This window comes from Lontra canadensis, unplaced genomic scaffold, assembly GCF_010015895.1.
Source record: "Lontra canadensis isolate GAN:19392208 unplaced genomic scaffold, GSC_riverotter_1.0 scaffold43, whole genome shotgun sequence".
NCBI classification, from domain to species: Eukaryota; Metazoa; Chordata; class Mammalia; order Carnivora; family Mustelidae; genus Lontra; species Lontra canadensis.
Window position 1 is genome coordinate 13,499,904 of NW_022631037.1, and position 27,387 is coordinate 13,527,290.

At 40.5% G+C, this 27,387-nt stretch overlaps 1 protein-coding gene across 2 annotated transcripts; it reads right to left on the reverse strand.

Moving 5' to 3' along the window:
- Positions 1-1,442: 1,442 nt before the first annotated feature.
- Positions 1,443-27,212, reverse strand: MED1 (mediator complex subunit 1). Of its 2 annotated transcripts, XM_032871486.1 has the most exons (17): positions 26,993-27,212; positions 24,398-24,504; positions 21,456-21,534; positions 18,907-18,961; positions 18,673-18,805; positions 17,946-17,974; positions 15,508-15,579; positions 15,001-15,075; positions 14,447-14,520; positions 12,987-13,076; positions 11,791-11,902; positions 10,395-10,519; positions 10,021-10,139; positions 9,024-9,225; positions 7,010-7,105; positions 6,792-6,897; positions 1,443-4,986 (listed from the first exon to the last, which is right to left on the reverse strand). In XM_032871486.1, exons 1-17 carry the CDS (start codon positions 27,015-27,017, stop codon positions 1,734-1,736), a joined length of 4,752 nt encoding a protein of 1,583 aa, XP_032727377.1. In that variant the 5' UTR covers positions 27,018-27,212; the 3' UTR covers positions 1,443-1,733. The 2 variants fall into 2 exon arrangements, with proteins under 2 accessions (XP_032727377.1, XP_032727378.1); XM_032871487.1 differs by lacking the exons at positions 18,673-18,805; positions 21,456-21,534; positions 24,398-24,504; positions 26,993-27,212.
- Positions 27,213-27,387: the final 175 nt, after the last annotated feature.

Below are 27,387 nucleotides of genomic sequence, written 5' to 3' on the forward strand. Positions count from 1 at the left end.
GTTGAGAGCTGATGACCAGAAAAGGGAGAACACTAGAGGAAATCAGAGACAGTCAGGAAAGAACGCCAAAGCTGATTTTCCAACTCTATGCTAACTCCAACCTGCAGAAAGAGCTGAATATAGAAATCTTCTTCAATATCTGATGAAGTCACTCCATTTATCACACACACACACAAATGAATCACCTGGCTTTTTTTTTTTTTTTAATCCAGAAGAGTTGTGCTGGGGACTGTGCCCCGTCCTGCTGATACAGATCCTGAATGGAATCATCAGGAATGGCACAGTGCAGGTGTCAAAATCAAAGTAAGGCCGCAGAATTTTGAGAGGACCCTCCAAATACTGAGAACTTGTGTTGCACTCAAATGGTCTCCTGGATTTCTATATTTATGAGAAGGGCTTCTTATTGATGTCCCCCAGAATCCAGACTCAGACCTGTTCCTCCAAAAAGGTCCAATTGGGTTGCTACATAGTAGCAAGGGTGTATCTTCATGCCCACCTAGCATTCCAGGCCCCCATTACTTCAAGTGAGCTTGAAATTGTTTTAAGTGAACTATGGCTGCAAATTTTTTACTGTTTTATTTAAGGGAGCATACAGTGGAGTGACTGAAGTCTGGACTCCTCCTCCATGTGACGCAGAGAAACAAGGAGCCCAGCTCTCAGGAATGGCATCAGTTCTCCTACAAACAAAATGCTGGGATGTGGACTTTTGGCACACTGTGGAAATAGGAGAACTATTAATTCTGTAATGGTTTTCATGCCCCTGGGTCAGGGAGGCTGTACATTAAACCTTACTGCATCTGAAAACATGTTTACTTCCCAAAAAGCCAGCCCAGCCTTTATTAAAGGAAAAAGAGACTATAAATCAGTACCTCCACAGAGAGGCAACTCCTAATATTCCTATGATGTCTGAACCCTACGATAAACCTCCTAAAACAAAAATACCATTTTGGTTTTTCTATTTAACTCCAAAGGTGGACTCTGACTAATCTGTTTGGGCTTAATGCTACAGTACCAGCACAAGCTACAGGCTCTCTACCACCAAATAAGCCTTGCTCTTCCACCTCCCATTATGTTGAACCCTGAACCTTATAGAATTAGAAACACTGTATAAAGACAAACAGATAAAGGGTTAAAATATTACAAATAAATAGCTAAAATTATCTTCCCTCCCCCAATCACTCCTAAGAAACAGACACCAAACATTACTTAAGTGTCCAAAATGACCAAAGTCCTTCATTTGCCCATGCCTCAAATGGACAACTATCCAAACAAAGTGAACAACCTTCATGCAAATGCATCAAGGAATGTATTGCTTTTTCATTTGCTGCCCAGCCCTTCAAATACATGCACTAAAATGAGTTAAAACATGGCCTAAAAATGGAAAAAGGGAGAAAAAAATATATATGAATATTTCCCACAAAACTGTTTCCCACCCTTCCCTCTCCCTATGCCCCACCCACCCCCTCCCATTCATAAGCAAGTATTTTAACTTTTTTTTTTTTTTCCTCTTTTTTCTCTGGCAAAGGAAAAAGTGATTCTTGGTAACCAAAATCAAACCCTATGGTCTCTTTAGTAGGGTCTGGCTATGCCTTTCTAAATTTACCCAGCTCGGTGTCAAAGCCATGCCATTTAAGATTCTTGAACACAAAATCAGACCTGACTCACCCCTTATGGTGGTTTGCCTATAAACTTATGTTTTTCTCTGGCCATTTTTGTCTTAAAAAATAAGGTTCCTAATTGCCAATCAGGGCCACATCCATAAGATCGTCATCTTCCTCCCCAATCATAAAGTCAGGGCTGAGCCTTGAGGGCCTGTCTGTAGATAAAATTGTGTTGCTTGTCATAGACAAGGACTGGTCTGAAGAGATGGGTGATTTAGACCAACTCTCTGGCTTGATGCTATGAGATTTTTTCTTGTCCCGGTCTTTGTCCCGGTCCCGGTCCCGATCTTTGTCTTTCACTTTCTTCTTTTCTTTTTTGTGCTTCTTGTGCTTTTCTGTGCTGTATTCTGGAAGCGGTCGGATACCATCATCTGAGCTGGGACTGTTCTGATAAGATTTCTCTGCTATGGAGGAGCCTGACTCACTTTCACTGTCCAGATTCTGGGGGGTATATGCTGGTGACTTACTATGGCTAGGAGAGCCACGCTCATGCTTTGGAGTGGAACCACTGATGAGTGGAGAGCCATAGTTTTTGGAAGAAGTCATCTGAGGCCTGAGCCCTTCTCCACTACTCTCCCCAGGTTTCTGCAAAGTCACTTTGGCTTTAATACTGGGAGAACCCCCATCATGCTTGCTGATGATAATTTTTGCCACACCTGTGCTCCCCACATTTTTTGACTCTGAGGTCTTCTTAGATGAATCCACTGAACCCCCCGAGGTGGAAACCTTGGATTTTTCTTTATCACTTTTCTCACGCTTACTCTGGAATTCTCCTCCTGACATGTTATGTTTGGAGGACATTGGATGGCTAGAAGAATTTGTGCTCACCCCCATCTGGCCATCCATTGGGTCTTCACCTCCAGGGCCACTGGTGACGACCCCATGCTTCAGTTTATCTATGACAGCTGTTAAGGACGGCTTCTTATTTCTGCTGGGAGATTTCCCTTTGGAACTCCCATGTTGGTTCTGAGAGGATGACATGGAAGAACCACTTGAGGAAAAGGAAGAGGAAGATGCTGTACAAGAATTAGATGATGGGGGAGTTTTCTGAGACAATGAGCCTGAGGATCCTAACCCTGAAGATGACTTCATGCCAGTGCTTGAACTGGTTCCAGACATATGAGAACCACCAGAACCTGAACTGATGGGGGACTTGGCTTTAGAGGATGGGGGAGTCCCAGGAACAGGCTTCATTGGAGAGGCAAGCTTATCAGAGCCTCCAGGTGGCCTTGAATGAGAAGGGGATATGTTTGGTTTACTTAAAGAAGGATTCATAAGTGATGATGGCTTCCCTTGAGGTTTCATCTTAGTGCTGCTGGAGCCACTGCTCAGTCCATGCTTGGTAATAGGAGAGGAGCCTGGCTTCCCCCCAGACTGGGATGAATTTTTGGACTGGCTAGATCCAGAAGACCCTTGGCTAGAATATACACTGCTGCTTAACTTGGAACTTGATGAACCTTCTGATTTACTGCTTTTCATCTTGCCTGAGTTGGAAGCAGAAGATGAGGAAGAGGAGGAGGAAGAATGGCTATGGTGGCTTTTACTGCCTGAGGAAGACACAGAACCACTACTGGTATACTGACTGTGGGAGGAGGGCTTGCCCACCATCACGGTGCCTTTAGGAATCTGAATAGTGATTTTGGGAATAGGTGGTGTGGCAACACCTGGGGGAGTCTGTGACCTTCCTGAACTGCCTGGAGACTTGGATCCGCCTGTACTGGTAGGTGGAGTGAAAGGTCGGTTAGAAGAACTGTGAGACGGAGACTTTCCTTCAGTGTCTGCCTTCTTCCGCTTTGGAGGTTTATCTTTGCTTTTGCCATCATTAGAAGGGGTCCTACTGCGCTTCCCTGGTTTGCTATCTAATCCTGGCCCTGACAGACTACTATTACTGGTGCCGTTGCCTTCCTTTACTCGCTTTTGAGTCTTTTCTTTCCCTAAGTCCCCAGTAGTCAATAAAGGACTCTGGCTGCCACTGTGATGCTCCATAAGATCCGCAGGACCCAAAGCCTTACCAGCCACTGATATAATACTGAAATCAACTGTGTCAGCTTGGCTGTTGCCTTTAAACTTAGTCTCCCCATTATCACCTCCAAGCATTGGCACTCCCAAAGTATTTAGTGCCTGAGATGCAAATCCTTTGAAATCATCGTTATCTCCACTTTGGCTGCTTTCATCAAAATATTCTTCTCCAAAACCACCTTGGCTCTGGCTGTTCAACAAATCAGGATTAAAATCTACTCCATCAGGAAAAAAATGATTGGTAGGAGAGTCACTACTAGGGCTTCCAGCAGCATCTGCAATTAGGTCAGCTGGATCTGTGTACGGATTTTCATTATTATTGGTTTGAAAGACATCAGGGTCAAAGAGGGCACTCTGAGAATGCCCAGAGCTTGAAGAATCTCGAACAGGGGTACCAATGGGTGGGCAATCGTCACTAGTGCTGGGAAGCTTAGAGGCTTCTTCTGCAATGTCTGAAAGGATATCAGTTACATCTGGGCCAATGCTGTCTGAACTGGATAGTCGGACCATCCTTTGAATACTGGGCTGGGGGTGAGGTACTGGTTGTGGGTAAGTTGTTGGGGGAGTACTACACTGGCTTGGAGCTGGAGTGATGTGTGGCGTATCCAGCGTATCTGCTGTCATGTTGACATCAAAGATAGGGTTCTGTGAGTCAACATCCATTGAAAATAGCTCCCTCTGAAAGTCATCTTCAGTCTGGTGCTTGGGTTTGTCAGGTGGTAATCTTGATGACTTCTTCTTCTTTGTCTTGTTGCTTCCCGGGCATATTTCCATCCGGGGTGAGCCAGAAGAAGAGTTCTGCCTTTCTAAAGGGCTGCTTCCATAAAGGGTTGAGAAATCCTGGGCAGGGTTATCTTTAAGAAGGTTCATGAGCATCGGGTGGTTCTTGGTGTTGCCGGCCATCGAAGAGACAGGTGGCGGCGTGTGATGAGGAGGGGTCGGACTCGAGCCAATGGTAGACCCCCCGTTCCCTGTGATTTGCAACAAACTGGTAAGAATTGGGTTCTGAGACACCTTGCTGAAGTCCTCCCCATGGCCCACCGACTCATGCCGATCTTTGATGCTCATGCTCATATTAAACAAGGTGGTAATGGGACCCCCCGGAAAGGTGTTGGTTGGTGTAGTGGTACCACTCATTGGGTTGTTGCCTGTGGTCATGCCATACCCTGGGCTGCTAGCCGGGGGCAGGTTCTTTTTCACCATGTCTTCAACTGTCTCTGCAATGAGTGACAGTGCTGGAGTGTCGGCCTGAATGGTTTCAGCTTTCCTCCGAATAGCCCTCATCGTCACAGGGATGGACATACATCTGAAAGATAAGATAGAAAAAACAAAATTAGCAGTGTATTAGCTGCTAAAGGAAAACAATTCTTATTGGGAAAGCAGGGTTTAATTCTGCCTAAGATTCAGATATGCCCTCAGAGGTTTGCAATACGCAATTCTCAGGTAAGGCAAATAACCTGAAAGACAGAAATAGTTCTATAAAATGCCAGAGCTGGGCGCCTGGGTGGCCCAGTTAAGTGTCTGCCTTCGGCTCAGGTTATGATCCCAGGGTCCTGGGATTGAGCCTCACGTTGGGCTCCCTGCTCAGCTTCTACCTCTCCCACTCCCCCTGCTTGTGTTCCCTCTCTCACTGTGTCTCTGTCAGATAAATAAATTCTTTTTTAAAAAATAATTAAATTTTAAAAATAAGTAAATAAAATAAAATGCCAGAGCTTTGAGCAAATTCATTCTAAAAAGAATCTGTATCAGTAGGCAATCTCAAAACCTCTTTTGAAGTACTACCAAAAACCAACCAAACCACAAACATAAACAAGAGTCCAAATTAGATGTCATACTGAACTAAAAGAAAACTGATAATAATGAACTCAGTAAGACAGGGCGCCTGGGTGGCTCAGTGGGCTAAAGCCTCTGCCTTCAGCTCAGGTCATGATCCTGGGGTCCTGGGACTCAGCCCTACATCAGGCTCTCTGCTCAGCAGGGGGCCTGCTCCCCCCCCCCAACCCTGCCTGCTGCTCTGCCTACTTGTGATCTCTCTCTCTGTGTCAAATAAATAAATAAAAATCTTTAAAAAGAAAATGAACTCAGTAAGAAAATGCCTTCCTTTGGGGTTTCACATGTGATTAATAGGAATTGCTATTTCTCTTAATTAATGAACCACTAGGATAATCCCTTGAGCCAACAAATTCTAAACCTTAATGCTTAAGATCATCCCAAACCTATTCTGTGAAAAATGCTATTATTGGTATAAAATCTTGATTATTTTAAAGCAAAGCACTTTCTATCTTACAGATAAATAATGTATTTTCCAAAACATTCTGCTCTAGAACATTTTAGCAACCTTTCTTAAAAGACCAAATAGTAATATTTTAGGCTTTTGAATATCACATGGTTTCTGTCCAACTATTCTGCCATCTTAGTTCAAAAGGCACCATAGGGGGAAAATAAAAAAAAGGCACTATGTACAATATATAGGGACACATGGGTGGCTCAGTCAGTTGACCTGATTTCACTTCAGGTCATAATCTCAGAATCCTGAGATAAAGCCCCAAATCAGACTCTCCACGCAGCAGGCAGTCTTCTTGGGATTCTCTCTCTCCCTCTGCCCCTCCCCACCCCGCACACTCTCTCACTCTAAAAAAAAAAAAAAAAAATCTTAAAAAAAAAAAAAAGCACAGACAATATATAAATGAACAGATGGGGCTATGGTCCAATAAAATTTATTTACAAAACAGACCACAAGTACCTACTCTAGAAAAATCCAAAATTACATATTAATGTTTCTGGGAAGCTGACTGGCTTAAGTATCTTCCCACATGCCAACATTTGACATACTACATATGTTAAAAAGTGTTGCAAAGTTCCGGGGGGGGACCCTACATCTTATTTCAGCTGTCTCCTCCTAAAACAACCTTAACACTGGACCTAAAGTTACCTACCTTATTTCCTATTACTCTCACAATCAAAAAACCAAAGCTCACATTGCTTTTGAATCTCAAAGCAGAGAAAGGTGAATTCAAAGCGGTGACTAAATTCTTTCTTCCTAAATTCCCATTCACTCTGATACTCAAAACAGCATTTTGGGACTCTGATGGAAAAGGGCCAGTGTGCTACCTTTGAACAACTTTGGCAATGAAGTCATCTGTGCAGATGAGTGCATCTGACAGCCCCTTGTACAGTTTACAGCTCACATGTGTTGAGTCCTGCACATCCATTACCACTGAAAGACAAAATATATAGGAGTTGAGAGAAATTCAGTTTTTGACTTCAAAAAGAAGATAAACGGACCAAACCACTGCCCTAAGAATAGTGCTAACCCCCTCACAACTCACCACACACAAGGGAGTCATTCACAGGGTGCTGAAAAGATATGCTGAAACGGGACTCTGAGAGAGGACATACTTCAAATTGGAGGAGGCCAGGAGAATCTAAAAGGCAAAGTAAAGGATCATAAAATAATCAACCAGATAAAAGACTAGACACTAGTAAGTAATAATCCCTAAGTACACAGAATGAAATTCTGTCTCCTTAGAAACGAAATCCCAGGGGTACCTGGGTGGCCCAGTCTTAAGTGTCTACCTTCGGCTCAGGTCATGATCCCAGGGTCCTAGGATCAAGCCCTGCATCGGGCTCTCTGCTCAGCGGGGAGCCTGCTTCCCCCTCTCTCTGCCTGCTTCTCTGCCTACTTGTGATCCCTGTCTGTCAAATAAATAAATAAAATCTTTTAAAAAAAATTTTATTTATTCATTTGACAGAGAGAGAGATCACAAGCTGGCTTCTCCCTCTCCCTCTACCTGCTGTTCCCCCTGCTTGTGCTCTCTCTGTCAAATAAATAAATAAAATCTTTAAAAAAAATAAAATCATATCAATGGGGTGCCTGGGTGGCTCAGCTGGTTAAGCAGCCAACTCTTGATTTTGGCTCTGGTCATGATCTCAGCGCTCTGAAGGGAGTCTCCTTGAAGGTTCTCTCCCCCTCTCCCTCTGCCCTTTCCCCTGCTTGCGGTCTTTCTAAAATAAAAAAATCTGTAAAGTAAGCAAGTAAATAAATAAAATGACATCCTTATGCCAAATACACATATAATACCTAACTATCATCATAGGTCGTTAAGCCAAACATACTGGCAGCCCAGAGAAAAGGATCACATACTTTCTTGGGAAAAAGCACACATCTTGCAGGACTAACTTCATAACTATCTTACAAAAACTATTTCCAGATGCCCTCAAACTACTTGGAGAATTCTCCCAGGATTCAAATACATGAAATAGAAAGGTCATAAGCACACCTGCACACACTCAGTGTCATTACTCTCTCTAATATTTCTCATTTCTAAAGCAGTCTTTTTTTTTTTTTTTTAAGATTTTATTATTTATTTGAAAAAGTGAGCAAGAGAGAGAGAACACAGCAGAGAAGGGCAAAGGGAGACAGAAAAGCAGATACCCTGCTGAACAGGGAGCCCAACATGGGGCTCGAACCTGGGACACCAAGATCATGACCTGAGCTGAAGGCAGACACTTAACTGACTAAGCCATCTAGGCACCCCTCTAAAACAATTCTTATTCCCAAAAAAGAGATCTCCTGATTTGCCTTCTTTGTTTCTTTTTTGCCTGCCATTCACACTAATACAGCTCTCTCACTGAAGTGCTTTACAACTAAGGTAAAAAATCAACTACAGTTCATTAGAGCAGCTAAAAGTTTCATCAGGGATTCTAACAGCAGACTGTTTGAAAAATACCAGCATTCCAGAATCTTAGGAGAAAAAGAAAAGGGCATGGGTCTTACCCCTTTTTAAGCTATATGCTTAAGTTCCCCCAAAGAACGGGGACAGGAAACACTCAGGCAGGACTAAAAGCTGGCAAGCACTGTCATAACCACCTAAAATTTAAATCTCAAGAAATCGTCTCTGGGCCACCTGGCAAAGCATGCAACTCTTGATCTCGGGGTTATGAATTAGAGATTCCTTAAGAAAGAGAGAGAGAGAGCAAGAAAAAGAAATCATCTCTTCCCAAAGCATCCCAAGTTCTACCTTCTATACCTATTATAAGATTCAGGCCTGTAGGTACCTAATTATATTACTGTATGCAGAAAAAGAGTTAAGTCCACTATAAAAAAAAAAACAAAAAACAGTGGTTTCCAAATGCCAATTTATGGATTAGTTCCTTCCTAATTATATGTGGAGCTTAAACTAGATTCCCAACTCCTCCCACTGAGGTTCTAATTCAGTTCACTTGCAAATGGAAACCAGTTATAAAAGCTCCACAGGAGATATGATAAGCCACCAAATTAGAGAACCATGAGAACAAACAGTTTCCATTTGCCAGTAGGTATATCAAAAGGAAAGGCAATACCTTCTTTCAGAATAGTTCTTTTGACACAACTTCCTATTAGGGTGTTATAGGCCACTTGATGTCTGATCAGATTTAGGATAAGAGGAACTCGGCCAGGGTGCTGAAAGGTGATTTTGCTAACCAGGGTTCCCTGTAGACTTCTGCCATCTGGAAGAGGAGCATCCTTGTTGAGGAAATAGCAGTGCTGCTGACCTGGAAGAGCCTGGACAAAAAGAACAAAGGAAATGAGCACTATTTACTCACCCATCGTGCTCCAACCACAAAATATCCTGGGAAAAACCCCTACTCCTCAAAAATCAGCAGCAGTTTCTCAGTGATTAGTAAAACTCCCCAGTGAATTCTTTGGTCAGCTAACATTGTAAAGGCCAATTACTCACTTGGCCGAAAAGACCCCTTTTCTATAAATGTTCTATCAGTGGTTTTCTAACCTAACAAAATTATAAACTATATAAAAATCTATATAAAAGAGCCCCTAAACCATATGTGCAAAATCCCTATTTTTAATAAAATACCTTGTATAATATATTTGTAACACAATCAGAATTTGGGAACTACTACTTTAGACTATCCTCAAACATTCAAATAAATTCAAGTCCAGATGAGGTTTTGGAACCCTCCTTATTTTATTCATTCTAGCACTTCCTTCTCTGTATGTACCTGAAAGATGTTTTCAGATTAAAGCTCATGACACTTGAAAGAATTACACATTAAGAATTCTTAACAGCTACTTACAAACTTATAAAAGTTCAGGATACTATTAAGAGACTTTCATCTGAAATGTTGGCCATGAAATGTACACTGTTACTTCCTGACTTGGAAGCTCATGTTCTTTTTCTTCAGTATGTTTCAGAAATTTCTGTAATTTCCTGCCTGAATGAGGAACTAGGATATGATCCAGTAGTCCAAAAGAACGTTTCTGACCTCAGTAATCCTATAAAGGAAGATTCTGATCATAGGTTCAAATATAACCTACAACAATCTATGGATCCTTACTTACAGCATAAAATCGCATGTTGTGATTCAAAGGTATGGGGTCCGGGTCCTTTGACAGCTCAAATTGAGTGATTAGTTCATAGAGGGGTACATAAGTTGGTTGAGTTTCAAACAATGGAATTCCTGGAAAAATAAGGATCAACATAATGATCACAGTAACATCAAAATGTTGATAGCTCAGTTTTCCCTTCATGACTTCTATTTCATTCATCCATTTATTAAAAAAGTACTTACTGAGCATTTACTAGTACAAAGCACCATGACATTTATACCCATCAGTACTTCTTTGAGGCAAGACTAAAAGTCTAAGATCATCTGAATTTGAAGTTTGTTTTTCCAATTTTTAACAAGAATTAGTTCTTGATGCTTAAAACTCACCTGTGCAGTTCTGAAGCTTCTGAACAAATGCTCTAGATACTGGGATTGGCTGGGGAAATTTCAAGAAGAAACAGGCAGGAAGATCAACACTGTTGGCACTGGTGATAGAGGAGAAGGAGGGGGTCCTTCAAAAAAAAAAAGGAGGGGGTTGGTTGGATTTTGACTTCATATAAAAATGAAAAATCTAAACACCCATTCTTAGACATGCCCATATTATTTAACAAAATCCTATCAAAGGTTCACTCTTTTGGGGCACCTGACTGGCTCAGTCGCTAGAGCATGGGACTCTTGGTCTTGAGGTCATGAGTATGAGCCCCACACTGGGTATAGAGATTACTTAAAAAAATTTTTAAAGGGGCGCCTGGGTGGCTCAGTGGGTTAAGCCTCTGCCTTCGGCTCAGGTCATTATCCCAGGGTCCTGGGATTGAGCCCCGCATCGGGCTCTCTGCTCGGCAGGGAGCCTGCTTCCTCCCTCTTTCTCGGCCTGCCTCTCTGCCTACTTGTGATCTCTGTCTGTCAAATAAATAAATAAAAATCTTAAAAAAAAAAAAATTTTTTTTAAAGGTTTAAAAAAGGTCACTTTTGGGGCACTTGAATGGCTCAATCAGTTAAGCATCCATCTGACTTTTTTTTTCAAGATTTTATTTATTTATTTGACAGAGAGAGAGAGATCACAAGTAGGAAGAGAGGCAGGCAGAGAGACAGAGGAGGAAGCAAGGCTCCTTGCTGAGCAGAGAGCCCAATACCGGGCTGAAGCCGCTTAGGGCTGAAACCTGAGCCGAAGACAGAGGCTTAACTCACTGAGCCACCCAGGTGCCCCTCTACCTGACTCTTGATTTCAGCTCAAATCATGATCTCAGGGTCATGGGATCAAGCTCCGAAATGAGCCCACCATCGGACTCTGTGCTCAGTGCGGAGTCTACTTGTCCTTCTCCCTCTGCTCCTCTTCCCTGCTAGTGTGCACACATGTGCTCTCAAATAAATGATAAATAAATCATAAAAAAAGTTCACTCTTTCAACTTTCTTCCCCCAGTTGCAAAACATCTTATTTATTAACCCTAAAGTATTTAATCAAGCATCTATCTTGAGTCTCTAGTTAGTACTCCAATCAACAGAAGTCCCATGATCAACATAAGAAAAAAAAGCAGTCATTAAACTGGTGGAATTAGAAGTAGTACAGTTCTTCTCTTTCTCTCTCAGGATAGACAATGTGTTCTATAAACATACTTCACAGAGGAACATTCAAATAGATGATGAAAAGAGAAATTAAATGGATAAAAGAAAAAGTCAATCTCTAGAAAGTCAAGTGAGGAAAGAGGCAAGTCAAAGTAATACCTGTTTCATACTGGGCTTGAAGTTGAAAAAATGAACTTTGCTAGGATTATACTTAACTTACCATTTGTTGTCAACTGGATGTGACCCCATAATTAATGGTGCAATTGGGAGTTTATACATAGCAGACGTTCCCTCGATTGTCACTGATGCGTTCATGCCCAATGATCGAGGAACTGAGAATAGGAAAGAAAAAGAGTATTCTCCAAAGTAACACAAATTACAAGGATCTTAACATTTAAAAGCAAAAATCAGGCTAACTTCTGCTAATTTGTCAGCCCTAATTTGCCAGATAATACCTCTACAACCAATGTTGCTGTCAGTAAATAAAACAAAATATAGGAAACAATGCAGTCCAAAGGAAAAAAAAAATTTAAAGGCTCATTATCAACACTTAATTATTTTCTCCAATTCCAGAATGCATTTAAGTAGAATTATGATTATAGGATAGCCAATGACTTAAGTTACAACAAAGGGACCAAATGAAGTATTAAGCCATTTCTCACTGTTTCAGTGTATTAAAATGCAAATGGGGGTGCCTGGGTGGTTCAGTTGGTAAAGCATCTGACTCTTGATCTCATCTAAGGTCTTAACCTCAGGGTTGTGAGTTCAAGCCCCACAATGGGCTTCCCCTTTGTTCTAATAAGAAATAAAATTTTAAAAATGCAAATAGAGGGGCACCTGGGTGGCTCAGTGGGTTAAAGCCTCTGCCTTTGGCCCAGGTCATGTCCCAAGGTCCTGGGATCGAGCCCCGCATCCGGCTCCCTGCTCTGTAGGGAGCCTGCTTCCCCCTCTCTCTCTCTGCCTGCCTCTCTGGCTACCTGTGATCTCTTGTCTCTCAAATAAATAAAATCTTAAAAAATAATAATAAAAAATAAAAAATGCAAATAGAAAATAATATTCATTATTGTATTCTTTAGTGAGCTGGCTAATCTCTTCACCTTTGAAGTAATGATTAAAGGGGATTATTTCAAGTCAAATGGTTTACACCTTTTCATTCATTCATTTACTTGTTCAAAAGCACCTGTTAAGCTTTTATTATTATATGTATGTACACATACATGTATATATACTTAAGAGTGTGTGTGTATGTGAATCAGATGCAAAATCTGATAGGAACAGCAAACTTTGGTAGGATGGCAAACTTATTACGAAGTAGCAAATCAGGAAATACACAGCCAGGCTCAGGCATTTAAATTATTTTAAATATTTTTAAAACACTGAACAAAACCTTCAGTTGCTTTTCAGTTAAAGTCTTACCATTATTCTCATGCAAAATGATGGGAGATGTAGTCTTATCATCCAGCAGGTCAGAAGGAGAGGCATAGTACTTCAAATTCATTAAATGACCTACACAAAATAAAACATCACTATTTTTATTGGGTAAATTGCAAACAAAAATGTTCCCATTTTTATAAAACTGTATATGAGAAAGTAATTTCATATGCTCTAAAACAACTTATGAAATACAATGGAAGCCTAAATATTGAATCTAGTAGCAATAATTTACTTCAGAGTTTAAAAGTGTAATGGGAGTAGAGGGCACCTGGGTTGGTTCAGTTGGTTAAGTGATTGCCTTTGGCTCAGGTCATGATCCTGGCATCCTGGGATTGAGTCCGGGCTCCCAGCTCAGTGGGAGTCTGCTTCTCCCTTGACCCTCTCCCCTCTCATGCTCTCTCTCACTCACTCTCTCTTGAATAAATAAAATATTTAAAAATATATATATAATAATAATAATAAAATAAAAATGTAACTGGGGGAAGGCAGGTATTAACACCTTAGAAACCATTTAAAAATACACAAATGACTGGTAATTTTCTCCCTCTGCTTATAACTCAAGGTATAAATGTAATGACTCCTTAACTAAAATAAAACATTTTTACATTTTTCAGGGTGCCTCAATGGCTCAGTGGGTTAAGTGATCGACTCTTGATTTCCGCTCAGGTCATGATCTTGGCTCAGTGCTCAGCAGGAAGTCTGCTAGAGATTCTCTCTACCTTTCCCTCTGCCCTTTCCCCCGCACATGCACTTGCACACTCTTTCTGTGTCTCTCTCAAATAAATGAATAAATCTTTAAAAATAAATTAATAAATAGGGGAGCCTGGATGGCTCAGTCGGTTAAGTGTCTTGTCGTCAGCTGAGGTCATGATCTTGGGGTCCTGGGATGGAGTTCCACATCGGGCTCCTTGCTCAGCAGGGAACCTGCTTCTCCTTCCCCCTGCCTGTGTACACGCTCTCTCTCGCTCTAACTCTCTGACAAATAAATAAAGTATTTTTTTTAAGATTTTATTCATTTATTTGACAAGACAGAGAACACAAGTAGGCAGAGAGACAGGCAGAGAGAGGGGGGTAGCAGGCTCCCTCCTAAGCAGAGAGCCCGATGCGGTGCTCGATCCCAGGACCCTGAGATCATGACCAGAGATGAAAGCAAAGTCTAAATCCATTGAGCCACCCAGATGCCCCTAAGTAAAGTCTTTAAAAAATAAAATGAAATTGGGACGCCTGGGTGGCTCAGTTGGTTAAACGTCTGCCTTTGGCTCTGGTCACGATTCCAGGACCCTAGGACTAAGTCCCCCCATTAGGCTTCCTGCTCAGCGGGCAGTCTGCTTCCCCCACTACCTGCTGCTCTCCCTACTTGTACTCTCTCTCTCTGACAAATAAATAAATAAAATCTTTTATAAATAAATATTTTTCAAAGTAAGCAAAGTAGGATCACGTACCCCCACTTCTTGGAGTAAGATAGCCAACACTTCCATGAAGAATCTTATCCAAGGGACCAGCATTAGTTGCCTTCCTGTGAGACAAATGATCTATGTTTGCTTGTATTAAAGCCCTAAAGGTATTAGTGCACAATGCCCTAATAAGAAGCTGTTAAAAGTCTTAGAATACTATCTTAATAAGTTGCTCTATAACTGGACATATAACAATTATATTTCACTTTCAAGGTAAAGGGATTATTTACAAGTATAAACCAGTTTGTAATATGGTGAACAAAAATTACAACTAGACTATTATTTATCAGATGTGAGGCCGGGTTTGACAAGTCTTCAAATAAAACTGATAGAGCATCAACCAACAACTCAGACATACTGATAAAATGAAATGCAATCACTTGGGAAGTAAAAGGAGATGGGCAAGATATACGATATAGGTAAAATACATAATATTATGCAGCTATAAGGTAATATAGTACCCTAGCAACCCCCTAGCTGAAGAGCTTTGAGAACAAAGTATCCAGAGGGTCATATGGAATTGACACTTGAGCCCGTCTTACCAATACATAACTGCCATTTTAGATAGGTCCTGTTCTAAGGATTGGAGAGCCAGGTACATTTTAGTCTTCAGTTTGCTAGAACGTAGATGAAGAGAACAAGAGTCAAACAGTTGAAAAATATATACTTATACATACATACAAACAAACATTAACATAGCCTAGAGGGCAAATCTGTTTGAAAGAGCCAGGCTAGTTAACAGAATCCCAGGTACGTTAAAAATAAAAATGATGAGCCAGTTCCACAACTAATTACTTTTCAGCTTAAAAATCAATATTGTTGAAGACATCTCAAGGATTTGGTGTCTTTTAGCATTATACCCATTAATACAGAAATTATTTACTTCAAATACCTTCGAAAGATATAAAGTTGGAAGCTATAGGTTGTCAGTATGAAAAGAAATCACAAATAAGATAGGGCAGAAGACTTGGTAAATTTCCAAGCACAAAATGGTTTTACATCTATACTGATTTTTCCAACAAAAGCAAAAAAATTTAAAAAATACTTACTTGTCCCCTGGAAGGTTATAAAGATTAACAAGACCCTTAAGGTGCTTAGAAAATTCATCAAAATTTTTTTCCCTATAAGGAGTTCAGGAGAGAGGGAAGAGAATAAAACATACAATTACTACTCAATCTTAATGCAAAACGCCAAAAATCATGGCTACCTAAAACTAATTTTAATAATTTGGTTTACTCTTTTCTCCCCAAAGTTTTCTAGAATCAATCAAAAGTAGAAAAAAAAATGAAATTATTTCCTTTCTCTATCCCATTTATTTAGAGAAGGTACTCGTAAGCACTATAAAAGACAGTCAAAAAGACCTAAGAATTCATATACTCCAATAATTCAATCCTAACCAATGAGACTTGGTTGAAATAAATCACTTTCTTTTCCCCTTATATGTAACTAAGATGACTGGATGTCATGAGGAAAACAAATTTTTGATTGGAGAGGAAATGGAAATAAATAAATGGGGAAGATAGAACACTTGCATGAATGTATATGGCAACCTAAAAGCAGAGAGGAAAATGAACACCTGGAGAGAGAGGGGAGACCTAAAGTAAAGGAGATGAGTACTATGGAGGCAAACCACAAAATGTTCGTATGACTAGACCTGCTCCAGGAAAAAGAAACTACTACCTAGACCCCTTGCATCCTAGAACTCAATATTCAGGCTTGGATTCTTAGTCAATTGGGTTCTGTGGGCAGGCTCAGGAATCCAACACAACTCAACAATTCTAATTCTCTGTATCTTTTTTTCAAACTAAAAAAAAAAGAAAAAAAAAAACTCTCTTGAAAGCTAAATTGCCCTAACAATGTCAGATATTTGGTCAGGCATTTACTGAGCAAAAATTGAATACTTAGTGCCCAAAATGCCATGAAGACAGTAAAACAAAACAAAACAAGAGCAGCAGCAAAAATACCCCCTACCTTAAAATCACTATCTATACCAAGTGCCTAAAAATAGCACGTAAAGGCTAATATTATTTCTGAGCTTCCCACTTCAAGACATACTTACAAATTAACTTTAAAACACCACCACTTCATAAATTGGTGCAGTTTCCGACTTCAGATTAGAACCAGAAATATTGGCTTTCTGGACTATTCTGGCAACATACCTTTGCTAGACTTAACTGATTCAATGAACTCATAAAAGGGTTGTTTTTATGTTGCCAACTTTTAAAAAGTGATTCAAATTTGGCACATTTGGCTATGAATACATTAAAATGATCACTGCAAAGGCCAAGTATAAAACTTATTTCCTCAACGTTAACATCTTAAGCCATCTCCATGTAGTATCTAAAAACTTTGCTGTATTTAAGACATAAAATTGATATCATGACTTTCTCAAAATCCCAGAAAGTAAATTTCTACTCGACTTAAAAGGAAAGGATAGGGGTGCCTGGGTGGCTCAGAGGGTTAAAGCCTCTGCCTTTGACTCAGGTCATGATCCCATGGTCCTGGGATTGAGCCCGGCATCGGGCTCTCTGCTCAGCGGGGAGCCTGCTTCCTCCTCTCTCTCTCTCTCTCTCTCTCTCTCTCTGCCTGCCTGCCTACTTGTGATCTCTCTCTGTCAAATAAATAAATAAAAATCTTTAAAAGGATAATCAGGGGGAAATACCATCAACTACTAAGAAACTCTTGAAGTCTGGCACTTCTACTATGTGAAGTAGTAGAAGATGGGAGTTTATCACACATATAACTTAAATGGAAAACAATTTTTCTCAAAGTGAAAAAAAGTTCTTTCCGTGGTATAGATTCAATTTTCTCAAGACTTCTCTGATTCAATAATTAGGTTCTATTAATTTTTGTTGCACACAGAATTCTTGAGGCTAGATCAGTAGTTTTCAACCCAAAGTGATTGTTCTCCAGGGAACATATGAAAATATTGACAGATATTTTTGATTGTCACACGTCAGGAGATACCACTGGCAAATAGTGGGGAGAGATGAAGGACGCAGTTAAACATCCTACAATGCACAGGGTAGCCCCCTAGAGCAAAGAGTTTTCCAATCCAAACTGTCAATGCTACCCAGGCTGAGAAACCCTGGGATAGATGGAGCAGGTTAAGAAGCCAAGGTAAGGGGCGCCTGGGTGGCTCAGTGGGTTAAGCCTCTGCCTTCGGCTCAGGTCATGATCTCAGGGTCCTAGGATGAAGCCCCACATCGGGTTCTCTGCTCAGTAAGGAAGCCTGCTCCCCCCCAACGCCTGCCTCTCTGCCTACTTGTGATCTCTCTTTCTGCCAAATAAATAAATAAAAATCTTTAAAAAAAAAAAAAAGAACCCAAGGTAAGTCAATTCTGAAGGTGAACAAATACAGGCTGAAAAATCCTGATCCAAGAAAATAAATATTTTCTTCAGGAGAGTAACTTCTGATCAGCCTCAAGACTAGCTATAAAGAAGAGCATTGTCTGTCAATATCAGAATATAAATGTCATTTGCCTACCTTAGCTGCTGTACAAGTTCTGGACAGCTCTGAAATTAAAGAAATCATGTTAAAACTTTAAACTACTTTAAGGCCTCTGAAGACATCAAAAATTTTTCTCTTTCGTTAAAAGCACATGCTTTATAACAAAAACATTAAAACTACAGAAAATCCTTATATTAAGATAGCAAAAAGCATCTTCTTCCTACTTAGTAAACCATAGGGTTGGGGTGGGAAATTAAAGATCAAAATATATGATCTAGTTTATAAAGAAATCAACTTTCAACAACTATTAGAACATTAGGACCTCCTTTTAATGCCATCCTTGGAGTCCATATTCAACTATCTGGTTACACACGTTAAACATTCATCTCTATTACAGGCTTTTTCAGAGACGTTAGTTATGTGTAAGATTATCTGTCCTTGATTATTAGCTCGTTGAGGACAGGAATTTTAAGGAACTTTGTATCCCCAGCACCTATTGTTCAACTGCGGCTCATGTTTGTTGATATGAAATGAAAAGCGTTCCTCTAGTGTCTCCACTTGTCAAAGCCTTTGGATGATGTCAGAGATGGACCCATGTTATTCTAAATTCTAGAGCTATGGGTATTATAGCCCATCACACCATCACTACAGTGGCTCATGAAAAAATCTAAACCCAAGCTATTTCAAACCCCAACAATTCATTTTAAAATTAATGTCCCTAAGTAAACCCCACAGATTCCAGTGAAATATCAACAACACATACCACAGGATTCTCCCCATGGTGAGCCACTTTTACATCACAAAGCTGTCCTGCAGGATCTAACTGCACTTCCACATAGAACATATCTGACGTGATGTAACATTCAGTGCCACTGGCACTGAGATGAGAGCCCAGTCTAGCAGGAACAAATCAAAACAAAAATTAATAGAAGACACAAATAAAGCCACCCAAAGTCAACACTAAGTTAAATACTTCTACCGAAGATAAACTACTTACCCATTCTGTCTTGCTATAGACTCTAAGCGGTCAGTCATTGCTGGTAAAGATGTTACTAGGAAAGGGTAAAAAAGGGAAATCACCAAAATGCTCCAAATAACTTAAATTTTATTCTTCAAAGACCAAAACATCCTAAGGATTATATCCATCCTTCCAAGCCATTACATTCAATAGTTCAAATGCTTATAATTTGTACAAGTTCATTAGTAAGACTCAGCTATGACCTAGGCAGTAAAAAGGGTCAAAAAAAAAAAAAAAAAAAAGATCTATTTGAGGGGTGCCTGGCTGGCTCAGTTGGTAAAGCATGTGACTCTTGATCTTGGGGTCGTGAATTTGAGCCCCATGTTGGGGGGGCTTATTTAAAAAAAGACCTCTATTTGAAAAAATTATTGAACCTTTCTCCTCTCCCTTCTGCATTGCTCATTTGGGATAAGTTATCTTTAACTTCAAAAAGACACATGTATCTGTTCACGCTAGAGTAAGGAAGATTAACCAAAACAGCATTAAAACAAATATTCAAGGGATGCCTGGGTGGCTGAGTGATTAAGTATCTGCCTGCCTTGGACTCAGGTCATGATCCTGGGTCCTGGGGTCGAGTCCCGCACTGGGTTCCTTGCTCAGCAGGGAGCCTACTTCTCCCTCTGCCTGCCGCTCCTCCTGCTTGTGCTCCCTCTCTTTCTGACAAATAAATAAATAAATAAAATCTTTTTTAAAAAGTTAAAATATTCATAGCAGCATTATTCACTATAGCCAAATGGTGGAAACAAACCAAATGTCCATTCAAGGATGAAATGAAGAAATAAAATGTATATACATAAAAATGTTATTTAGCTTTTTCAAAAAAGGAAATTCTGACACATGCCACAACATGAATGAACACTAAAGACAGTATGCTAACTGAAAAGCCAGTCACAAAAGGACAGATACTGTTTGATTCCACTTATATCAGGTATTCAGAGTAGACAAATTCTCGAAGAAAGTAGAATGATGGTAATCAATGGCTGAGGAGAGGGAGAAAGAAGTTATTGTTTAATGAGTCCAGAGTTTCAGCTTGGGAAGATGAAAAAGTTCTGAAGATGGATAGCGGTGGTGATGGCTACACACAATGTGAATGTACTTAATGCCACTCAACTATAACTTAAAATGGTTAAAATGGTGAAGTTTATGTTATGTATATTTTACCACAATTTAAAAAAAAAAAAGGTACCAGCTTCTGCCTCTGTATACTATGGTTATTTCCAAGGACTGGGAAGGGCTACCAGAGTTTTTCAACATTGAGACGCTGTGTTGAGATGGAAGAAGCAAAAGTGGGATCCTCTACATTCTGATGAACTAAACAAGGATTATTAACCATTAGAGAAGGAAATGTTAGAAGGGGAAATGAAGGTTGTAGGAACCCACTCTCAGACTCGAGATTTCAAAGGAAACCCAAGGGGGAAAAAAAACAATATTCAATTGAATCAGGTTCATTTGTGATGGATCAGAGTAAAATCGGTTTTTAATTTTTTCCCCGAAAATACACAGAATAATTTTAAGTATGAATATTTAAGCTCATGATTTAAATTTTATTTCCTTCCCTGAAAACACTGTCCATAAACAATGTAAAACTGTTTTATTAGATTTTAAATGTCCATCCTCTTACCGTGAGTTAATTAAAAGAGAACATGTGAAGAAAAAAAAGAACTTTTCCCTGCTATCTTTTTTTTTTTTTAAAGATTTTATTTATTTATTTGACAGAGATCACAAGTAGGCAGAGAGGCAGGCAGAGACAGAGGTGGAAGCAGGCTCTCCACTGAGCAGAGAGCCCGATGCGGGGCTTGATCCCAGGACCCTGGGATCATGACCTGAGCCAAAAGCAGAGGCTTTAACCCACTGAGCTACCCAGGCGCCCTTTTCCCTGCTATCTTATAGTTACCTTCCATCATTAACTTCTGAATCTCTACCAGCCTCCAAGATGGATCAAAAATAAATCTTTCGGGGTGCCTAGTGGCACCTGGTGGCCTTTGGCTCAGGTCATGATCCCAGCGTCCTGGGATCTAGTCCCACATCGGGCTCTCTGCTCAGAGGGGAGCCTGCTTCCCCCCCTCTCTCTGCCTGCCTCTCTGCCTACTTGTGATCTCTGTCTGTCAAATAAATAAATAAAATCTTAAAAAAAAAATCTTTCAAAAGTTCAGGTAAGGGGCGCCTGGGTGGCTCAGTTGGTTAAGCCACTGCCTTGGGCTCAGGTCGTGATCCCGGAGTCCTGGGATCGAGTGTCGCATCGGGGTCCAGCTCTGCAGGCAGTCTGCTTCTCCCTCTAACCTTCTCCCCTCTCATGCTCTCTCTCACTCTCTCTCAAATAAATAAATAGAATCTTTAAAAAAAAAAAAAAGTTCAGGTAAGAGCTAATCTCAACTCCATAGTGAAAGCAAGAATAATACCTAACATAGAAAGTAGATCTATCTCAATTTACATTTCTTCTATTAAGTATAAAACAGTCTTTTTATATTGGACATTTTAAGAGAGCATATTTCAAAAACATATTTCAAAACATATTTCATATTACAAACCTTTGAGAGCTTTCTGCAAAGTCTCCAAACAGCTGACCAAATGCTGGTGCCCTCCAGAACTCATCACAACCCTCTTCTCCTGTTAAGAAAACACTTGAGGTAGAAATTAACGAAGTCCACAGTGTTTCAGATAAATGTACTTCTCCTAGTGGTAACGTTTCAGGATAATCTACAGGCCAAACGCTATAGTCTATATACTCTATATACTCAAGGTAATCTATAGACGCCCTTTACTCTATCCATTCACCCACAAAGAGAAGTTCATAAACATGGATACTTCCATATCCATATACAAAGTAGAAAAAGGTATGCCCAGATCTTATTTTAGATTAGGAAGAATCAAAAATTAGGAAGAACAGGGACGCCTGGGTGGCTCAGTGGGTTGAGCAGCTGCCTTCGGCTCAGGTCATGATCCCAGCGTCCTGGGATCGAGTCCCGCATCGGGCTCCTTGCTCCGCAGGGAGCCTGCTTCTCCCTCTGCCACTCTGTCTGCCTGTGTTCACTCTCTCTCTCTCTGACGAATAAATAAATAAAATCTTCAAAAATTAGGAAGAATTAAATATAATAAATGAGATCAGCCTCCTGCAAAAGTAACTACATCCTAAGTTTAGTCAGTTAAATGACGTGGCTCAGGATATTTGGGAATTCCTGAATCTAACAAGGTGATTCGCATGTAATCTAATCAAACCAAACCTCAGTAAAATTGTACTGACTCTAAGAAACAGAATGTGTAGTATAGAAAAAGGGACTCCCGAAGAGCAAAAGATTTGACAGTTTTTCTAACCCTATCCAAGGAAGTTTCTTTCTGCACAACATTCCAGTCCCTAAAAATGTGAAAAGTTTTATGATACAACAATAGTTTTTCAGGCTTTTCTTTGCCCTAAATCCATCTCTTTGTTCTCATTCCATCTTCATAAAACAAACATCTGATGAATTAATAACAGGGCTTCTCTTGTACCTTGAATAGATAAGGGGTTGCTCTGGACAGTGAATACCAATATTTTCTAAGTGGAAAGATAAACCCTCTGTGGTAAACTAATAAATGGACAATCTGATTTCCATTTTAGTCTACTGACATTTTGTTACTAGGACAATTGTTGAAAACTTCCAAAGTCTCAATATACCAATAAAATTAGGTATCTGAGGGGCGCCTGGGCAGCTCAGTGGGTTAAAGCCTTTGCCTGCAGCTTAGGTCATGATCCCAAGGTCCTGGGATTGAGCCCCACATCAGGTTCTCTGCTCAGCGGGGAGCTTGCTTCCCTTCTATCTCTCTGCCTGCCTCTCTGCCTACTTGTGATCTCTGTCAAATGAATAAATAAAATCTTAAAAAAAAAATTAGGTGGGGCGCCTGGGTGGCTCAGTGGGTTAAAGCCTCTACCTTCGGCTCAGGTCATGATCCCAGGGTCTTGGGATCGAGCCCTGCATCGGGCTCTCTGCTTGGCAGGGAGCCTGCTTCCTCCCTCTCTCTCTCTCTGCCTGCCTCTCTGCCTACTTGTGATCTCTGTCAAATAAATAAAATCTTTAAAAAAAAATATTAAAAAAAAATTAGGTATCTGAATATGCAAAGTGAGAAGTAGACAGCGGAAGCTATGGTAACCAAACCAAACACTGGTTCCCCATGAGAGGATTTTAGTAACCACCTGGAATTCCTCTATCTCATGATGTCTCTCTAATGTGTCATTATCATTTACAGACCATATTTCAAAGTAGAATATGGCTACCTGGGAGTACAAAAATGACAACCTCTGAACCCCCAGACTGGAAAAACCGCCATTCTTTTATCTAAGGCATTAAACAAAATAATACAAACATAAAGCCACATCCTATGTACATAATCCTCAGCCAGAAGATATATATACATTTCTCAAATTTACAGTTACAGAAATCTTTTATATTTTTTTAAGGATTTTTATTTATTCGACAGAGAGAGAGAGAGAGAGCATGCACACAGCACAAGCAGGGGGAGCAGCAAGCAGAGGGAGAGGGAGCCTGACATGTGGCTCAATCCTGGGATCATGACCTGAGTCGAAGGCAGATGCTCACCCCATAGAGCTACCCAGGCACTCCTACAGAACTCTTTTAGCAACACAAACTATGATATCCATTATTTCACTTGATTCTTACAACAAAACTATGTGGAAAAGTAAACGGTACTGTGTGCCTCTACTTTTCAGATGAGGAAACTCAGAGAGTCAATAATTTGTTCAAAGTCACATAGGTATTAAGTACCTCAAATATAGGCCTTTTGACAGCAAATTTAGTTCTTTTGCTAGGGCTATACTGATATGATCATTTTAAACCTAATAAATCTACTAAACTGAACTTACTCTGGATCCAAAGTAAGATTTGGTAGGAAGGAGGGGGCACTTTCATTGAAGTATAAAATATATATATAAAAAGTATATGAATTTTAAGTGAAGAGATCCATGAATATCACAAAGTGAACACATCCATATAACCATCGCCCAGGTCAAATCATAGAAGTAAAGTTTTCCGGGGTGCCTGGATGGCCCAGTGGGTTGAGCCTCTACCTTCAGCTCAGGTCATGATCTCAGGGTCCTGGGATCAAGCCCCAAATTGGGCTCTCTGCTCAGCAGAGAGCCTGCTTCCCTCTTTCTCTCTGCCTGCCTCTCTGCCTACTTGTGATCTCTCTCTCTGTGTCAAATAAATGAATAAAGTCTTAAAAAAAAAAAAAAAATTGAGCCCCACATCAGGCTCCATACTGGGCACAGAGCATGCCTGAGATTCTCTCTTTCCCTCTCTCTGAAACTCCCGCCCTCGCACCGCCCTGCCCTCTCATGCTCTCACACTCACTCTTAAACAAATACACAAAAAACTGAGGACATACTATAATAACTAATCTGGAAAAAATCTACACAGGGAGCTTAGCTTATTAAATAATTATCTAAGCATGACACTTTATCCACCAGCATAATCCTCACCATGACTTGACGCACAAGCTTAATGGTTTCACTCCAAGGTCTATTTTGGTTAAATTTTGCATGGAGCCGTTCCAAGAGAGAACTCATCTTACTCAGCTTCTCCGACTCTACAATATAAATCAGAAAACAGCATTAGAAATTCTTCTTTCAAGACCCTCCACAATTTTACTTGCAAAAACCCCCCACATAATTCATCCTGGTAACAAACTCGGTGAAAATATTTTTTAATACCATTTACTTCAAAATATACAAATACTTTAGTTTTAATAACAAGAAGACACGGAAATTGGGGTCTAATCAAATGAACACCACAGAACATAAATGATTTCTATTCAGTCTTTTAATGAAAACCAAAAAAAGAACCACCTCTAATTATGTTTCAGGATTAAGACTACGTTTAGGGACAAAATCATTACATGATAATGCATGAAATCCCTTGCATGATATATGTAGAGCATACATGGCCTTACTATAGTTAGTTGGTTTTCAATGTGAAATACAGACTTTCTTAATTTTTTAACATAATTCTAAGAGATTCGTGTATAAATATTATCAAGAAAACAGGCTGTAGGGGCGCCTGGGTGGCTCAGTCATTAAGTGTCTGCCTTCGGTTCAGGTCATGATCCCAGGGTCCTGGGATGGAGCCCCGCATTAGGCTCCCTGCTCAGTGGGAAGCTGCTTCTCCCTCTCCCAGGCCCCCTGGTTGTATTCCCTCTCTTGCTGTCTGTCAAATAAATAAATAAAATCTAAGAAAGAAAAAGAGACAGAGAGAAAGGAAGAAAGAGAACAGGCTATATTTGCCATTTTAATTTTACCAGTTTGAAATCAAACTAGAACTATATGGATATGGAATATGTCAATGACTAAAAGATGAGTTTCCAGCAGAGGTTAGAGAAAGGTAGAAAAGTCCTTAGTTTCCTGGACTGAACAACTCTTGTGCTCTCCAGCCCTCCTAATTTTTATTACTGAATTATAATTTTCATTACTGAAATTTAGTTGATCTTTTATTTTTGAATTTGTATTACTTTATTGAATTAGTTTTAATTAAAATTTTTACTTTTGAAATACAGTTGATCCTTCCTCTAATTCTTATACTTCTTAGTATAAATGAGAACCTGTTCTAGAGACCACTGGCAATACAAACACACACAATACCCCTGAGATGGTATCTGTGAGGAGGTGTGCATAAGTTAAAGTGGAAATAACCATCGCAGAAAGTAAAAATGAGATATGGTGTTAAAAACAGACACATTACAATTGAAATGCAAAAAAGGAAAAGTTCAGTATCAGTCCTGGGGATGTTACAGAAAAGGTGACTGGTGATGTTGGCATTGAAAGATGAATAGAGGGGCGCCTGGGTGGCTCAGTGGGTTAAAGCCTCTGCTTTCGGCTCAGGTCATGGTCCCAGGGTCCTGGGATAGAGCCCCACATCGGGCTCTCTGCTCAGCGGAGAGCCTGCTTCCCTCTCTCTCTGCCTGCCCCTCTGCCTACTTGTGATCTGTCTGTCAAACAAATAAAATCTTTAAAAAAAAAAAAAGAAAGAAAGATGAATAGAATATCAGCAATCACAGTCAAAGCAGTGACATTTTCTAAATCAAGATTCAAATTCCTTCCTCCAATGTCCTCATCTTCTGGAAAACCAGTTTGGAGGCTGTTTCAGCCAGCTTACAGTTCTGGACACATTGTTGACAATTCCACTTTCAAGACTCACTCACTCAAGCATTATTTTATATGCTGGGGATACAGTAATGGGCAAATTAGACAAAATTTCTGCCTCATCCAGTTTCCATTTTACACTCACCAATCCCGCGCACCCAAGGAGTAAACCTTTCTTTTTCCTCTCCTTTAAAATACACTCCCCACCCCCCTTTTCCTCAAAAAGCCTGATGATAATTACTTTACCTGAATGCTCTACCACTTTTTGTGCCAGGGGACTACACAATGATGAGTAAGGTAAGCTCCCTGATCTAACTAACAAAGCTGAAAGTGGAGAAGACCTATGGGTAAACATTAATACAGTGATCCTTATTAACAGATCTATATCCAAAATGCTAAGGAAGCATTTAAGAGTGTAGAACTTCAGAGAATCTAAGTAAGGTTCCAAAGAAAAGTTGTTTTTTTCAGTAGTTGTGAGTTAGTCCAGCCACTGAAAGGATGAAAAGCAACGCATTTTACAAATATACAGTGTGATACAAGATCTGAACATTGTGACATGCTATGAAACTAGTGGGTTTTAAAATCATGAGGTCCTAATCATTTCACTCATACCAAAACATCCTCCAATACTTGACACCCACGAGGTGTAAGCAAGTTTTAGATTCACTCGCCTGGTCTTCCATCAACTTTAGGCTAAAAATATCCTGAGGCCCAACTGATAGCTAAGCAGGAAACCTTCACAGAACTTGAGAGCCCCCATCACACCAAAGTCAGAGTCCTCGATCACCAAAGAAGGCACAGTCAGAAGCTATCCCGCCCCCTGGACTCCACGACCTCGGGAGCGTTGCCCTCGCGGAAGCATCGGCCCCCCAGCTCCTCTCACAGATTGGCTCCCCCAAGCTGTGTCCCGCCCCCTGCTTTCCCCCTCAAGTCACTCACCCTCGGTTTCCCCCTGAGCCTTCATCCTGACGGTGGGGAGTTACTGAGTCCTACACAAGAGGATAAGCCCTTCCCCACCACTAACGAGGGAACCAAGTTGGTTCGGGCTCCCGGGACGCAGGGCACAAGCCGTCCCCACTCTTCCCGGGAAGGCTCAGTCTGAAGTCCCCGGCGGCAAGAAGAGAAGGGTGCTCCCGGCCGCCGCCATCTTCCCAACGGAACTTCCCAAATATCGCGAGATTAACCGTGATCCTGCGAGAGATAGGAAAAAGGCTGGGCACCAAAATATCGCGAAAAATAGTGAATGCGGTGCTTCCCGCGAGATTTTTCCAATCAACGCCTTTCCTTAGCTCTCGGTTGTTTCAAGACTTAATGCAGCTAGGTATGGTACTTGA

What these genes read in the sequence shown, in the direction of transcription:
- MED1 (XM_032871486.1), bottom strand. Translation starts at nt 27,017, where the DNA reads ATGAAGGCTCAGGGGGAAACCGAGG. An exon ending in TCTTACTCCAAGAAGTGGGG is followed by an intron (nt 13,077 to 14,446) that starts GTACGTGATCCT and finishes TATTTTGTGTAG; the next exon opens with GTCATTTAATGAATTTGAAG. An exon ending in CATTTTGCATGAGAATAATG is followed by an intron (nt 11,903 to 12,986) that starts GTAAGACTTTAA and finishes TCCTATTCTCAG; the next exon opens with TTCCTCGATCATTGGGCATG.